The 16,652-nt window shown below is 37.7% G+C and overlaps 1 protein-coding gene across 4 annotated transcripts in view; it reads right to left on the reverse strand.

Annotated features, from left to right (window-relative positions):
- Positions 1-2,147: 2,147 nt before the first annotated feature.
- Positions 2,148-16,652, reverse strand: part of EMCN (endomucin) — a 154,690-nt gene continuing 140,185 nt past the window's right edge. For 2 of the 4 annotated variants that reach the window (XM_072624230.1, XM_072624228.1), the window contains 2 exons: positions 12,647-12,721; positions 2,148-2,540 (listed from right to left, as the gene is read on the reverse strand). In XM_072624230.1, the coding sequence (XP_072480331.1) occupies positions 12,687-12,721 (35 nt within the window). In that variant the 3' untranslated portion in view covers positions 2,148-2,540; positions 12,647-12,686. The remainder of the gene's footprint in view (positions 2,541-12,646; positions 12,722-16,652) is intronic. The other 2 variants (XM_072624229.1, XM_072624227.1) reach the window with 1 other exon arrangement.

A 16,652-nucleotide genomic window follows, 5' to 3' on the forward strand; every position in this document is an offset into this window, starting at 1 on the left:
GCTATTTAGCTTTTGTTTACGTTTTGACTAATGAGAAATTTAAATTCTATTCATTTGGCCATGTGGAATAAATGCAGTAAAACACTTACTTTTGATATAATCCTTAGAAGAATACAGCTTTCTTCTGCTGGATGAAACTTGAATTTTTTCATAAATGGAAATCATGCGATAGGTCAGATAGAGAAAAAGAGATATTGCAAACTAGATAATTGGGAAACCTAGTTATCATTTACCTAGTTACGGAACTTTCAGTCTTCTTATGGAGCAAATTAAGCCACACGATACAGAGGAAGAAATATTGGAATTGAACTCATGGGACTCAAGTAAAAATCTATTTTGACCTTGAATAAATCACTTAACCTACCTAAGCCTCAGTTTCCTGATCTATAAAATGAGGTATTTGGAATACAAGGCTTCTTCTATAAGGTATATTCCAGTTTAGTCAACAAGCCTTGATTAAGGGCCTACTATGTGCCATGCACTGTGCTAAGTACTGGGGATACAGAGAAAGGCAAAGACAGTCCCCTCTCTCAAGGATCTCACAGTCTAATAAGTTCCAGGGTTTCCAGCTCTAAACCTACGATATCACGATCTTAAATGAAGTCATCTAGAACAAGATGATCCTTGAATATTTGTGCACCGTTCTACCCATGCTGATCATTAGCCCTCATTGTGACCATTGGCCTTTTCAAAGATTGTCATCACAGAGTCAATCCTTTTAAAAAGCTTTTGCCTGATGATGAAATCTCTCATTCCAAATGGAACTTGATTTGGAGACCTCAAGAGGACCTCTAAAAGAAATACATGTCTGTCATAAACTCTCCTTTAGCCATCGTTGTCCTTTTTGGGTGGGGGAGGTAACTGGTTGGAGGATATGCCAGACCATTGAAGTACCACTTAAGCAACAGGAAAGCTTCCTTCCTTTTCTTCAAATTTCTAGCCAAGAAGATTAGCAACCACAGAGGAGCTCAGAATGACATTCCCTTCCCGTGCGTGGAAGTGCTGGCTTTTTCCGCTGGATTGTACCTTTCTGGCAATAGATTCAAATGCATCAGCTTGAAGACTGTTTTCAGGGGAGTATTCCTTCTTCCCTCCCTTCATATACCTATATACTTTTGCCAGCCTCAGAGAGTCTGTGTGGTGTAACGGGCTTCGAGTCAGGAAGATTGAGGCTTAAATCCTGCCATAAACAGTATCTATGTGATCTTGAACAAATTACCTAACTTTTATGGGCCTCAGTTTCCTCATCTATATAATGAGGGAGTTGGACTAGGTGGACTCTAAGGTCCAGAGCTATGAATATATGCGCCTATGATCATCTCTTCTCTTTCTCTTCTAAATAAATAATTAGAGAAACATCAATGGTGAGGTTGTGGTAACTACTTGAACTTGTATTGGAAAATTTTCAGTCATTGGGAAGTTGGAAAAAAATATGATCATTCATTGAAACTCTCAGAAGTAAATCTTTTCAAACTTGCTTCATCAAGAGAAAGGAAAGAAATAGACATTAAAAAATATTCTAGCTTACATTATGTATACTGACCTTGGGTCCCTCAGATAAATAAGCATAAAAATCAGTTTAGGTAATCACAAAAATTAAAGAACTAGCTATGGCATGCTCATCAGTTCCTGAATGTCTCATAAAGTCTCTTTTGATTTTCTTTTGAGGATGTCTGTGCACAAAAGGAAAACAGCACACAGGAATCAGAGTCAAGAAGGCAGCTCTCAAGGGATGATCTTGTTCCCAACTGGCTGCTATCTAGCAGGGCATTGTATTTTGAAGACAGTGGCTGGTGACAACTCAATTTTGCACTTATAAGAGCCCCATTTTCTATAATCAGGAAAATTCAGCGATGGTAACTGAAAATATTTCTTAAATTTCTAAAAGAGTTAAATATATGACAAATCTATGCTATTATCCCTTTGACAAATGTAGTCCAGGAGGTATAAAATCCTGGTCACACAGTGGGAATTAAAAATGAATGCCTATCATGCTGACGTGTCTTTTGCCATTTCTTATTTCTCCTATACTTTTTACTACTGAACTCCACTACTGAAGGTTCCCAGGTTAATACAGTATTAAGGTATCAACAGGGAAACACACATGTTTATAAAGAAAATACACAATTGCCATCTCCACATTCATATTTCCTTTAAACATTTTGAAAAAGTCATTATTTATTAAAAGCACAATAAAAGAACTTTTACATACTTCAGGTATGTGAAAAATATGTTTTTGCTACATGAAAAAACTGAGTAAGGCACTTGTATGTACAAAGGGGCAATGGCATATTTTAAACAGGTTTGCAAAGGTTCTACTTTAACATATAAAGAAAAAAAATAAATAGGAACTCCAGGTAATAAAAAGCCACTGAGATAACAAATGTCTCCAAGGCTGAAAACTGTAAATATTTTAAAGATGAAAAGAGATAGAGAGGGAATTCTCCAGTTGGTTCATTAGCCTGTGATATGGCAGTCCTTAGTTGAATTTGTCGTTCAAGAGAAACTCCTGTCACATACAGCAGTATGCTTACTCACACCTGAAAAAAGAGAAAAAAATTTCAAGATTCTGTGCGAACCAATTTAAAAGATTCAGTGTTATCTGATAATACATTTTTCATGGAGTTCAAGGTTGATTCCTTGATCAGTTTACTAGACCTGTTTATAGGGAGGTAGTGAGGGTCTTTGAGGATACCATTTTGGCTGTCCCCAATTATCAAGAAGCTAAAGTCTCTAACTCTGTGGACCAAGAAGCCATTCAACTTTTTCAAAAAGAGTATTAGATTGTATTTGTTCTCTAAGAAAAGAGTGAGTTAAAGTATAGGCAGAAGAATTGGGAATTAGCTGGATTGTTTATACTTAACTAATTGAGCATCTTAATTCTTTAGATGTTTAGATGAGTTTGGAGTCATGTTCCAGAATTTATATGGTTTTCAGGGGTGGGGAACCCGTAGTCTCAAGACCACATGTGACCCTCTAGGCCCTCAAGTCAGTCCCTTCAACTGAATCCAATCATCACAGAATAAATCCCTTTAATAAAAGGATTTGTTTATAAAACTTGGACTCAGTCAAAGGGCTATACCTGAGGTCCTAGAAAGTCACATGCAGCCTCGAGGCTGCTGATTCCCCATTCCTGGTTAGATCATTTAACTAAACTCCTGATCTGTCTGAATAAGGACTGACACATTATTCCACAATTGTTAATTTCCCAAAAGTGTTTAAAAATGGAGAGAGCTGGGATACATATGAGGAAAGTAGACATTTTCATGACTTGACAACATGTAGGATAAATTAATTACATCTCTCAAACTAACTGTTTTCTGTGCTATCAATGAAATCTTTATCTGCTTTTGTTGATGATTATTAAATTCACCTGAAAAGAAAATTAAAAAATCTTCATCTGCTGTCAACTTGAACATCTGTTTTGTGTTAGAACTTTAATTTTACTTATTTATTGCATGCATGGCAGCAATTTTCTAGATCAATTAGATGACATTTGTCATTCCTTACTGTATTTTTTAGTTTCCATATACCAGATTAAAGTGAAGTTGGTAAATAGTTAACAAGATAATTATAAAACATTATAGGAAACATTATACTTTAAAACTAAGTCAATTTGGGCGCACCCTCAGGGATCCTCAGGTGTGGTTCATTGCCCCCACCCTCCTTTCTTTTTTGAGACCCATGCATCAGATTACCTGAGCACCTAGAAGTTCCTATTTCACAGAGGACATGCAGGAAAAGTTGAGAATAGGTCATTGCTGAGGGGAGAGCAAGGGGCGCAGAATCTTGTGTGGTATAGGACGGATGCCTCAGCAAAAGGAGGAAGAGGAATATTTTGCATTTTTTCCCTAGAGCTAGCCTTTCCTGAAGCTCTATGAATCAGAAATCAATTTCTTCAACAATCTTCTCTGTCACTTATTGACGTAAGAAGACTCATCACCCAAGAGGATAAAAAAGAACCATCTGATATGGATGTAAATGAGCACATACGCAACCGGAAATGTACATAGCAAGGATCTCAGGTTTTTATTCTAATGGACTTCACTACTTCATCCAAATTATCTATACACAGTGGTTCTGGGAGGTGGGGGAATGTTCATGAGATTTTAAAAAATGGAGTTTTAATAGGATAATATATAGATTTCACAAAGCTGCAGTCTCAGCAACGTAAGCCACTTGCTGAAATGGATTCACTGTATGGATTAAATAATAAGACAGTTTACTGCAGCTGAATGGGCAGTTACAGCATAACTTGGCTTGGGTGTTCCAGATCATAACCAAACCGTGATTCCTGCAGTCAGTATTATACCACCTCTCCTAGAACAGTAGAATGACCAGTCAATAGTGCTTTTATAGCCCATAGGTCTACAGTGCACTTATTAGATGTGTACCTCTTTGTCTAAGATCAGGGTGACGTTCCCTTTCACCACATTTGGGTCTAGGTGTTTTGTATAATGAAATACTGATGCATCAGATGGTGGTGTTTCTGTGGCAATAATGCTCAGGGTCCGTACTCTTCACCAAAAGTAGCTGGGGATAAATAGAGAGTGTAAAAATCCCCAGCTCTCCCAAAAGAATTTTGTTTTTGTTGCTGTTGCTTGTCATTTCAGTTGTGTCTAGCTCTTTATGACCCTCTTTGGGGTTTTCTTGGCGAAGATACTGGAGTGGCTTGCCCATCCTTCTCCAACTCATTTTATAAATGTGAAAACTGAGGCAAACAGGATTAAGTGACTGTCCCAGAGGTGACCCCCAATATAATATAATATAATATATATGACATATATATATTATATTATAATGATATGTATAATATAATAATGAATCCACAGGGAAATGACTGTACTCTGAGACCTCTACTGATTTTTCCTTTATCATCCATCTATCTATCTATCTATCTATCTATCTATCTATCTATCTATCTATCTATCTATCTATCTGTCTATCTGTCTACCTGTCTGTCTGTCTATCCATTCATTCATCCATCTGTTCATTCTCACTTATTTATTTATCTAGCTATATATCTGTCTATCCATCTATGTATCTATGTATCTATCTATGTATCAATGTGTCTCTCTATGTATATGTCTATCTATCTGCCTAATTTTTCATTCAGACTCGTTTGGACTGATTGGATGGGATGAAGAAACCTCAATTCCAATCACTGGGATGATTGTCAGCTGTAACTTCAATAGACCACTGCGTAACCTCATACAATTTCAGTGAGTTCATTGTAGTATCCCATTGCTCCTTTGTTTTCAACTTATTGATATGTAGCCTTACAACTTAAAAAAAATTGTTGACCTTGTTTTCTTCCCCACAGTAGAGAGCTAGCCAGGTGCTATGGTGGATGGAATGCTGGACCTTTGGTCTTTAAGAGCTGAGTCAAAATCCAGTCTCGGACACTCGGTAGTTATGTCACCCTGGGCAATATACTTCACCTCTGTTTGCGTGATTGCCATATTCTTCATCTATAAAGTAGGGGTAACAAAAGCACCTACCTCCCAGGGTTGTTGTGAGGATAAACTGAGATATTATGTGCAAAGTACTATATGAATGCTGGACAGCTAGGTGGCACAGTCTATAGAGGAATCAAGAAGACTAATCTTTGTGAGTTCAAATCTGGCCTCAAATACTTACTAACTCTGTGACCATAGGCAAGTCACTTAACCCTGTTTGTCTCAGTTTCCTCATCTGTAAAATGAACTAGAGAAGGAAATGGCAAAGTACTGCACCATCATTGCCAAGAAAAACCCAGATGGGATCACAAAGAGTCAGATGTGACTGAAAAACAAACGGAACCAATTTCAAATGTTCGCTACTATTATTAATAATGGATGCGGGGATGGGATTATGTCTTGTGTGACTTTTGAATCACTAACAATATGATGAAAAGAGTTTATCTCACCAAATTCATATTAACTGACAGCCTATACAATTTTTTTGGCAAATCTCTTTTTAAAATAGAATTTCATTGATATATTTTTTCCCAGTGCCTAACTTTCCTCCTGTATTACTTCCACAATATCCTTTTGAAATATGAATCATTAATATAAAGGTCCCTATCAGAAACTGATATTCTTTATAGTAGAGGTCCTTAATCTAGGATCCATTGATCTCTATGTGTCTAAAATGTAAGAACCTCAGGTATTTTTAAAAAATTTAATTACTGTATTTCACTATTATTGGTTTCTTTCGCAATCCTGTGTGTTTTATCTTATGTATTTAAAAAACATTATTCTGAGATGAAATTCATAGGTTTCATCAGATTACCAAGAGAACCCAGGGCACAGAGAAGGTTGAGGTGTCTCCTTTATAGGGTGGAGGTTAGAGGCACATCGCATTTCATTTCTACAATTCTGCTAGTTCATGTCTATAAATTTTCAGTCTGTCCCAGTCTCTAGATGACATTTCATTTCCAGCTGACAGGTTTGAAAGCAGTTACTCACTATTTATCTAATCCTGGAGAAAAGTAATTTCAGTGAAATTATGTTAAAGAAAACATAAAATTATTCATAAAATGAGTTAGAAACCACAAATTTGACCATGTCATGTCCCTCCTATAAAAGCTTCAATGTCTTCCTATTGCCCTGCTTTTGATCATTTAAAGCTGTTCATTATCTGGCTTCCATCTCCTTTCCCTTGTTATTTACATTTGACCCTCTTTCTTTCACTCTGTGTTCTAGATAAATGGGTTCCCTTGCTGACTGCTCTATGGGACATATCCGTCTCCCATCTCTGTTCCTTTTCACAGTCCAACTCCATGATTCCTCCCACTTTTTAGAACTCTCATCTCTCTGAAAGGCTCAGGACAAGTGTGGTCTCCTTTATAGCCTTCTAGGTAAGAGAGTGCTAGCAAATGTTTAACAGCCAACTTGGCAAAAAAAATAGCACTCCACAACATACTTTTAAGTTTGATTTGCATCATTAACATCTTCTTCGTCACTTTCTCAATTCTAGATGCTCCTCCAAACAATAACTTAAGTCCTGATTTGTAGCATTTATCAATTTCTGGAGTGTAAATGCTCAGTATGAAAATTTAACAATCAGCTCTTGGGAGTTCAGAGGAGTTGGCACTTGTACATCCTTACCCAGTTGTTTTTGCCCCATTGACCCCGAATTTTGGGTGGCTAGGTGCTGCAGTGGATAGAATGCTGGGATTGGAGTCAGGAAGACTCTTCTTCCTAAAATCAAATCTGGCCTCAGGTACTTACTAGCTATGTAACTCTGAACAAGTCACTAAACTGTATTTGCCTCAGTTTCCTTATCTGTAAAATGAACTGGAAAAGAAAATGGTAAATCACTCTAATATCTTTGCCAAGAAAACCCCAGATGGGTTCATGAAGAGGCAGACATGACTGAAAAATAACTGAACAATGGCCCCAAATTTACTTGATTAATATTGTTTCTCTCCTAAAGAAAAGAAGCTCCTTGAGGGCAGGACATGTTTTGACTTTGTCTTTGTATCATCAGGGGTTAATTGAATTGTTGAATTGACCTGATGGGTTGCAAAGTTAATTTTTTCCTATTCCTGACTATATCTTTCTCCTCCATGTACTCTTTGTAGCTCATGGAGTAATAAGAATGATAATTTACATTTGTCTAAGTCCTTCAGTTTTCAAAGAGCTTTTGTAGACATTATTTTATTTTTTTCCTTAACAATAATTCCTTGAGGTAGGCAGGTCTTATATATTTTTATTTATTCTGTCCCTTTTATAAAGGTACAGAGACTCAGAGTAGCTGGATGCTTTGTCCAAAGGTAGGGAGCTAGTCTATAGCAGAATTGGATCTAAAGGTCAAGTCTTCATATCCCATTCTAGGCTTCTTTCTGTCACAGATAGGAGGGCACTGCCAGGGAATGTAGTGAGGAGGGACTGATATGTGGCAGGATGCCTTTTGAGGTTATTACTCAAATACTCCTTGTGTTCTACACAGCACTAGTAGTAAAAAAATTTCTTTAAAAAATAAAAATCTAATAACTTATGAATTTTATTATTTATTTAGCTATATTATTGTTATAATTATATATTTATATTAACTATATTATTATTTATTTAAATATATTATTATAATAATTATATTATTATTAACTATATTATTATACTATGAACTATATTATTTATTTTAAACAATTTATTTCATCTATTAAATTGTAATCTAAAAGTAGAGACTATCTTTTCTTTCTCCATTTTTATCCCTAGTCCTTAGCACAGTGCTTGGTACACAGTAGGCACTTAATAAATGCTTATTAGTTCATTGATTGATAGTGCTTGCAAAGTTCTTTATTCCTTTAAATATTGGTTGAGAACCTCCTGTATAGAGGAGGCATTGTGCTACATGCTAGAGGGAAAAGAACAGGGGAAATATAAGACTTAGCAAAGACACAATATCTGCCTTCATGGAGCTAATGGTCTAATAAGGCATAAATTTACCAGCTCACACCACTTTGCACCTGCTTAGCTCTGCTTGGCTTCAACTTGCTAGAACAAGATATTCCCAGGATACCCTCTGTGTGACTACCCTTCCCAGAATCCTTTCATGTACTGTTGCCCATCATTAGATCGTACATTCCTTGGGGTTAGGAAATATCTTTTTTTATATGTATCCCCAGAGTCTAGCACAGTGCCTGGCACAGAGTAGGCATTTTAAAAGGTTTAATGAATTGAATTATTGAATTGAATAAACCCAGATGACTATAATATATAATATGCTATATTTTCATTAGAGAGTATTGTGGTACTTAAGCCCTGGGTTCAAATCTTGTCTCCAATGCTTTTGTTCTATGTCATCCTAGGCAAGTCACTTAGCTTCCTTCAGTTTACTCATAAATCAAATAATTAGATTGTGATGTCGAATCCAAATAGAAATGGGGGCCAAAAATCCGTACCTAAGGATGTCTGCGGGCCTTATATTTAAGTTATTTAAAATATGTTATTGTTTATGTTTTTATCATATTTCTTTAATATATTTTTCTAAATATTTCCCAATTCCATTTAATCTGTGGTGCTGTGGACTGATCCTTTCATACTAAAGAGTCTCTGAGGTCCATCCTCCCCCCAGCTTGAGGTTTGTAATCATATGAAAAGTCCAAACCAAAGGGCTAAGTAAAACCTTACTGACAAGAAGAATCAGGAAAGGCTTCATGGAGGAGGTAGCATTTGAGTTTAGCCTCTCTATAATAGGGATAAGTAGGGATTCCACAAGTAAAGAAGAAGCAGAATGAGACAGGGAAGGGAACAGCAGAGTGAAGGAACAGAGAGTGTAATCCAATTTGGCTGGAGCATAGAAGATTTTCCATAGAGGGCACTAATATACAGGAAATAAAAACTAATACACCAGATTGTAGTGGGGCTTGAATGTCAGAGAAAGGAGTTTGAAGTCAGAAGGCAGTAGGGAACAACTGAACACTACCTGTTTGAATATTTACATATGTGATCTCTTCTTCTGACTGTGGTTCCTTACCTTTTTCCCCTTTGAGGTAGCAATTTCCCAAGGTTAAATCCCTGGCTTTTTTTTCTTTCCTCTGTTCTTTCTCCTGTGACTATCTTATTCACTTCTGAGATCAACTACCACCTCTTTGTGGTTAGGCAGCTAAGTGGTACAGTGGATAGAGTGCTTGACCTGGAAGTTCTGAGTTCAAATCCAACCTCAGACACTGACTAGCTGTGTGACCCTGGTCAAGTCAATTAACCCTGTTTGCCTCAGTTTCCTCATAGGTAAAATAAGCTGGAGAAGGAAATGGCAAACTACTCTAGTGTCTTTGTCAAGAAAACCTACAATGGGATCACGAAGAGTAGGACATGACTAAAACAAATGAACAACAACAAAGATAATAAATATCTTTTGATTAAATGATCTCTTGAACCACTAGGGCCAGCAACTTAATAGAGGTCTTATAGACTTTTAGACCACTATAATATCCTTTCTTCCTGGCTTCCAATCCTTCAATTTGTTCTTCTCATGGCTACCAGAATGATCTTCCTAATCCTAATCATAGAACTCTCTCTCAAAAGTCTTCAGGGGTCAATACTGAATAAAATTCAATTTATTTTTCTTGGAATTTAAAGTCTTGCACCTCATCTCCCATTTCTCTCATCCACATTGTCTACTCTCTGGCCAATCTTGGGTACTCTATGTGCCTTGGACACAACCTCTATTTTCCTATGTACTTTTGCTCGCACTGTTCTCTATTCCTGGAATGGCGCACCTTCTTGTCTTCACTTGCTGGATTCCCATCCCAATTTTTAATGGCCGCCTCAAATACTACCTCCAACACAATTCTGTTCTTGATCTCTCTTGCTGTCAATCATTACGCCACTAAGTATTAGGTACGGATTCTTAAAACACATCTTTAGGTTGATGGGGCAGTGTCCGAATCAGGATCAAGCTAGAAATGCAGTCAAAGGTACTTTCTGAAAGTCCTTCTTATCACAAACTCAGCACTTATGGGAACACACTGATCCTTTGAAATGAGGGCAAGGATAGAGGGACAAGGGAAAGGAGAGCAAAGGAACGATAGCACCAGATACCACCTACATGGTTCAGACTCAAACACCCATTTTGATCTACTTGTTTCATTCTGGTTAATGTGCTAGGGAGACTTGCCCAAATTATGGGAAATAGAAATATATTTAGCTATGGCAGAAAGATACTCAACAATGGTAGGCATTAAGGCCATCTCTATTTGATTCAGCAAAGTGAACTTTCCCTGCCTTGGTTACCCATCATGATCCACCAGCTAAGCATCACAGTTTAACTAGAGCTCCTCATGGCTACTTTGCACTCAGGCAATAAGAAAGTGACATCAACAGTGAACACCTTTAGCCAATCAAGTCTTGAGGAAGCTCTCTACTTAAGGAAAAAAACAACCTAGCCTAAATTGCATGGAGGGAGGGGTTAAGATATTGCTCTTACCGTAATAGTGGTACAGAGCATCCCACAAGTCTTAGTGCATTTTAAAACCTACAGCCAGAGTGTTTGCTGTGGCCAAGGATGGCACAGGCTGTATAATTTTTCATCTTCGTATACTTTGAACTTTGTCAGTGCTTAACAAATATTCCAACTGTGACATGGATTTTTATTAGTATCTAGGAAATTACCCAGGAGAGTCAGCAAAACATAGTGGAAAAGAAGGTTGTTAGTATTGAAATCATAAGACCTGAGTTTCAAATCTGATGTCTGACAACTGACAGCTCTAAAATATTCTCATTATATTCCTAGCAGGGTTATTGTTGTGTTAGGAAAAGTACTTCATTGATCCTAAAGTACCATGTAAATGCGTGGATTCGTATGATTATTAATTACATTCCTTATATCATTTCTTTCAAAGAGTTGTGGGGGAAAAAGCGTGCTGTAAACTCTAAAGCAATAGATAATTGTTACAGCTATCATCACATTTATTATAATCATCCTGGAAATTTGGGTGCTAACATCTAACTGTATAGAGGAGCACCTAACTATTTAAACCTCTTGATTGGTTTCAGAAGATCAACAATTCTGTGACGTATGTACTTCCATAAGGAAACTGAGACTGAGAAAGGATAAGTGAGCTCAGAATCACACACCTAGTTATTAGTGTCTGAATCAGGATTTTTTCTGACTTCAAGTCTAGTGGTTTTTCTACTATACCACTTAGTCATCCCACTTTTTCTGCCTTGTTTCTGAGTAGTCTGATGGACCATGGAATAGGATAGTTAATGAGGAAGAGCGATCTTATTGCTACTCCTGTATGCCATATTAGATAGACTCTTCTTGGACTAGCCCTGCAATATGAGACGTTGTTGGTGCTGAGTCACTGAGTTATGTCTAACTCTTCATGACCTCAGTTGGAGTTTTCTTGGCAAAGATACTGGAGTGGTTTGCCAATACCTTCTCCAGATCTTTCTACAGATGGGGAAACTGAGGCAAACAGGATAAAATGATTTGTCCAGGGTCACACATCTAACAAGTGTCTAAATCTGGATTTGAACTTCTGTCTTCCTGACTCCAGGGCTGGAACTCTACTCACTGCACCACCTAGCTGCCCACCATCTACGTATCCTTGGGAAAGTGACTAAACCTCTCTAGTTCCTATTTGCTCATCTGTAAAATGAAAGGGTTGAAGTAGATGATCTTGTTGTAAATCCTTTCCAGTTGTAAATCTTTCGATCTTATGTTCTCAATGTAGGGCTTTTAGGGGAAAGCACATAGTAAACCCCAACATGTCTACTTTTATTATGCTGCATATATTATCTTTGTCAAACAGTTATTGTTGCCCTTACATGAGATAATATATGTGAATAGCTGATATCAATGTGTTATTAATTATTTCCACTAAGAAAACCACCTGAATCACATCTTGAAACAGTACTCAAAAGGTACTGTCATGACTTTGCCCTGCACTACCCTTAATAGTGACCTTCTGATATTCTACAGGATATAGATTGATCGGAAGGCTTTCCAAAACCTCAAAAAATCCATTCTCTTGGCATTTTCCTTTACTTCTGAAAATTTTTTAAAAGAAAAATAGAACTTGAGCATTTCACTGACACAACCCATTACTTTTTCAGTTTATAATGGTCTCAAAAAATGCAACAAAGCTGAGGCAGGCTAATGATAATGGATATTAATGAAGATCACAGCAAAGGAATGAAAGCAGGAAACTTACATTCTTATTGGCCCAGGGGTGGAGAGCACTCAGCAGATTGTCAGTTTTTATTTTTCCCTTGAGCAGACTGCTCACCTAAGGAACAGAAGACATGTTTTGATCTATGAATTCAGACAGTCTATAAGAACAGGGATGGAATTTCACAGGCTATTTTTTCAAAGGGAACACAATTCCCTTGCTAGAATGTCAGCACAGACACAGCTGGCCTCCCACTTCAGCTCAGTAGGTGTCCATTCAGTTTTTTAGGTTTCTCTGCTTGCTATTTGTGTGTTCTATTTCTACTAAAAAAGAACCTTGGGTCAGTATGCAGAAGTGTAAATAAGACTGGATTTGGAATCAGGGGGACTAGGTGGGTATCCTGGCTCTTCTATTTTTAACCTGTATGAATCTGGACAAGTTATTCAACTTTTCTAGGCCTCAGTTTAATTCTTTGTAGCATCCCCTCTGGACTCACTCCCTCATCTCACATTAGCTTTGAAGGTTGGGTTTTTATTAGTACTCTTCAGGTTCTAGTAGTGATCTTATGGTTGGCTATCTTTCTGACACTTGTAGCTCATGAACCCCTACCAGTTTGCTTCCCTCTAATGATCAGCCAGTCGACTTAGTTCTTAGCAAATACATTTACTCAAATACCATAATAAGAGTAGTACCTACAAAACCCTTTCCACATAGCCTGGAGCCCACTATATATATATATATGTACATATATGTATTCACATATATAAATATATGTGTATATATAAAGTATACAGAGGGAAGAATGGTCATGAATTTCCAATGATAGTGATGCACACATATAGGGAATATACCTTGCCAAAGCAACTTATAACTCTAGCACTGCAAGACCTTTCTTTTTCCAGTGTCCTCTAGAAATTTAATGGGGGAATTTGATGGGTGAGTTGTTCTGCTGTTCAGGTAGGCTTATTACATAATACAGTGTTTAAGCTGAATCAATCCAATTTGTTCATAGGCTGGGTTAAGTAAGTCACTTAGTGGCTATCAGAACAGGTCAGGTGGATTGTTTGGCCCCTGTTGTTTGGCCAGACTGAGCTAGGCAGAAAACTCAGCCTCTGGTCTCTCTGTAGAGTGTGATTTATTTTACTGGATGGATAAATTAACTAGACTCCCTGGGCTGGTTCTTTTTTGGGTGGGTGTAGTATTTATTACCTCTAGCTCCTGGCTTGACTGGTTACTACAGAATCCTGAAGTATTACAGTGATCTTTTCAGTAATGGTAAATGACCCTTAATAAAGGATTGACAGAAAGCTTCCCTGTTTGACTCCTAAAATAAAACTTCAGTTTTGAGGTCTAGTTTCTCTAGGCTAGAAATAATTTTTCACCTTTAACAACTCTTTATGGGTCAGCTATGTGGCACAGTGGATAGAGTGCTGGACTTGGAATCAGGAAAACTCATCTTTGTGAGTTCAAATCTGGCCTCAGATACTTACTAGCTGTGTGACCCTAGGCAAATCACTTATTCCTGCTTGCCTCAGTTTCCTCATCTGTAAAAATGAGCTGGAGAAGGAAATGGCAAAGTACTCCAGTATCTTTGCCAAGAAAACCCCAAATAGGGTCATAAAGATTCAGACATGACTGAAAAATAACTCAACACACACATACACACACACAATTCAGAGGAAGTGACTTTAGTGAAGGGTTTTATCTTTAATTATGATGCTCAGTCTAGTTATACTTCCTGGACTCTTGTTGGATCTTACAGATATGAATGGTTTGGAAAAACATATGGAATAGTTCTGTACCCTGGGACTGTACCCTATACCCTGTCTTGTTGGTCTCTTCATGTGCAATTGAAGTATTCAAACCTCAGACTTCTTTAATCTCTAGAATAATGCTTTGGCATCTAAAAGGCTTTCTATTTACCTTTCAGAGTCTGTTTCTTTCCCCCCATCCCCAGTCTTATAGTTTCACTAAGTCTCAAAGGGTGAGATTATTTTGCTTCTTTAAAATAAGAGGATGCATGCAGATTGGCTCTAGGGATATTTTCCTTTCTATAGTCAATGAAAATAGAATCAATTAGACTTCTGCGTCTGTGAAGTGTTTTTTTTTTTTTTTACACTAGAGCTATGGTTCCACTAGTCAGGGGAAGAGGTGGTAAAGAAGCAGTAATCCTCTCCTTCTTCATTTATTATAATAGAAAGGTTCCTGGGGCATTGAGATGTTAAGGGATTTTCAGAGAAAGAATTTGAACTCAAATCTTCCTCATTCTAAAGCTAGCTCTTCATTCAGTAGGCCATACTTCCTACCAAAAGAAGAAAATAGCTCCTCCAAATGAGAAGTCTTTGTGAAGCAGGTTTGCTCATAAATAGAGCTCTTGCTCTGTTTAACCACATCCCCTGGGTTTAGAGCCATTTGTGGGAAAACTATTGAGGGTTTCTCAGTTCGGTTGGAGGAATCCTGGAGTAGGAGTTAGGCAATTTGCATTCCCATCATGTCTTTCATATTATCTATATGATCTTGGGCAAGTCATACCCTCTCAGTGCCTCAGTTTCCTAATTTATAAAATAAGAGGGGTGGGCAGAACAAAGCACATCTTAGATCCCTTCTAGCTCTAATAAACTATGGTGCCAAGTCTCAGTAAGCCCTTTGCTATTTACAGTAGAATGTTAGCATGCATAATGTTAGAGATTTGACCTTGAAGCCAGGAAGACCTAAGTTCAGGTTCCACTTATGAGGCATACAGACTATGTAACCCTGGGCAAGTTACTGCTCATTACTCAAGGTCACTCTTTTATTTGCTTGTTTATTTTAAGACCATTGGAGTTAAGGGACTTGCTTAGGGTCACATAGTAGTAGGTGTCTAAGGTCATATTTGAACTCAGCTCCTCCTGATTCCACAGCCAGTGGTCTATCCACTGTACTACCTAGCTTTCCCTTCAAGGCAATTCTTTAAGACAATGAGTTGTAGAAAGCATGCCAACTACGATTAGGTGATGGAGTTTCATCACCTAGGAGTCCCCTCTATCAAACAAACCACCCCCTAATTCCATTATGAGCTCCAGGGTTAATATGATCATCAACTCACAGGCCAAATTGAACAACCAGGAGATGCCTGAGTTGAGAGATATTGCAACTTTGATGAAGCAGAGTAGGGACATGAAGAGACACCATTAAAAGTGACAGTGTCCAACAGCTAGGAGCAACACAATCCCTAATACAGGTGATGGCACCTGACATTTCTGTTGGTAACTTAATTAATTCCATGTCACCCATATCATTCAGAGACACTGAAAAACCCACATTAATCACCTGGGAGAAAAGTAATAATGCCCACATGGCAGCCTGGCAAACATCTGCCACTTAGAATAATTGAGCCTTTATTGGACCATGTCAGACACCAATCCTTTGTTCTCTCCCACTGGAATCATTTGTTACCTGAAGGACAGCAACTATGACAAAGAGGGAGAGACAAGTAATACCCCTCCTTCCAGAAACTGTTGATAATGGACCCAGCCCTTCAGGTAAGGTGAGAAGGGCCCCTTTGGGGAAGGGGAGGACAAATGAATGGGAATGGAGGCTTGTCTACTGACGGACAGCTCTTTGGAAGGAATCAGTTAGGATTTTTCTTTTTTCCTTGCTTAAGAGAATCCAAATGCAGAGTTTCTAGGAAAACAATTAGATAATGATAATGATGGTGATTTTGACAATGATGACAATTATTATTTCCCTTCTGTCAAACAGTACATTTTAATTATATTAAATTGTTTTCTCAATTATCTTTTTTTGTCTCATAATGAAACAAGAGATTGTTTGCATTAACTTTTTGAAATTTCTGGAGAGAAAGATATGCCCAAAATACATTATGGCAGACATGTTTTGGGGAACATTTTTGCAAGTAAGAATACTGGCCTTGAAGTTTGTGATTCTGTGTTTAAATCATACCTCCGGTGATCACTACTTGTATGACCTTGGGCAAGTCAGTTTCCTGGGTCTCAGTTTCTATAAAATGAAGGACTTGGATCAGATCGGGTTGGGGAACCTGTGGCCT

Source organism: Notamacropus eugenii, chromosome 7, assembly GCF_028372415.1.
Source record: "Notamacropus eugenii isolate mMacEug1 chromosome 7, mMacEug1.pri_v2, whole genome shotgun sequence".
NCBI lineage: Eukaryota > Metazoa > Chordata > Mammalia > Diprotodontia > Macropodidae > Notamacropus > Notamacropus eugenii.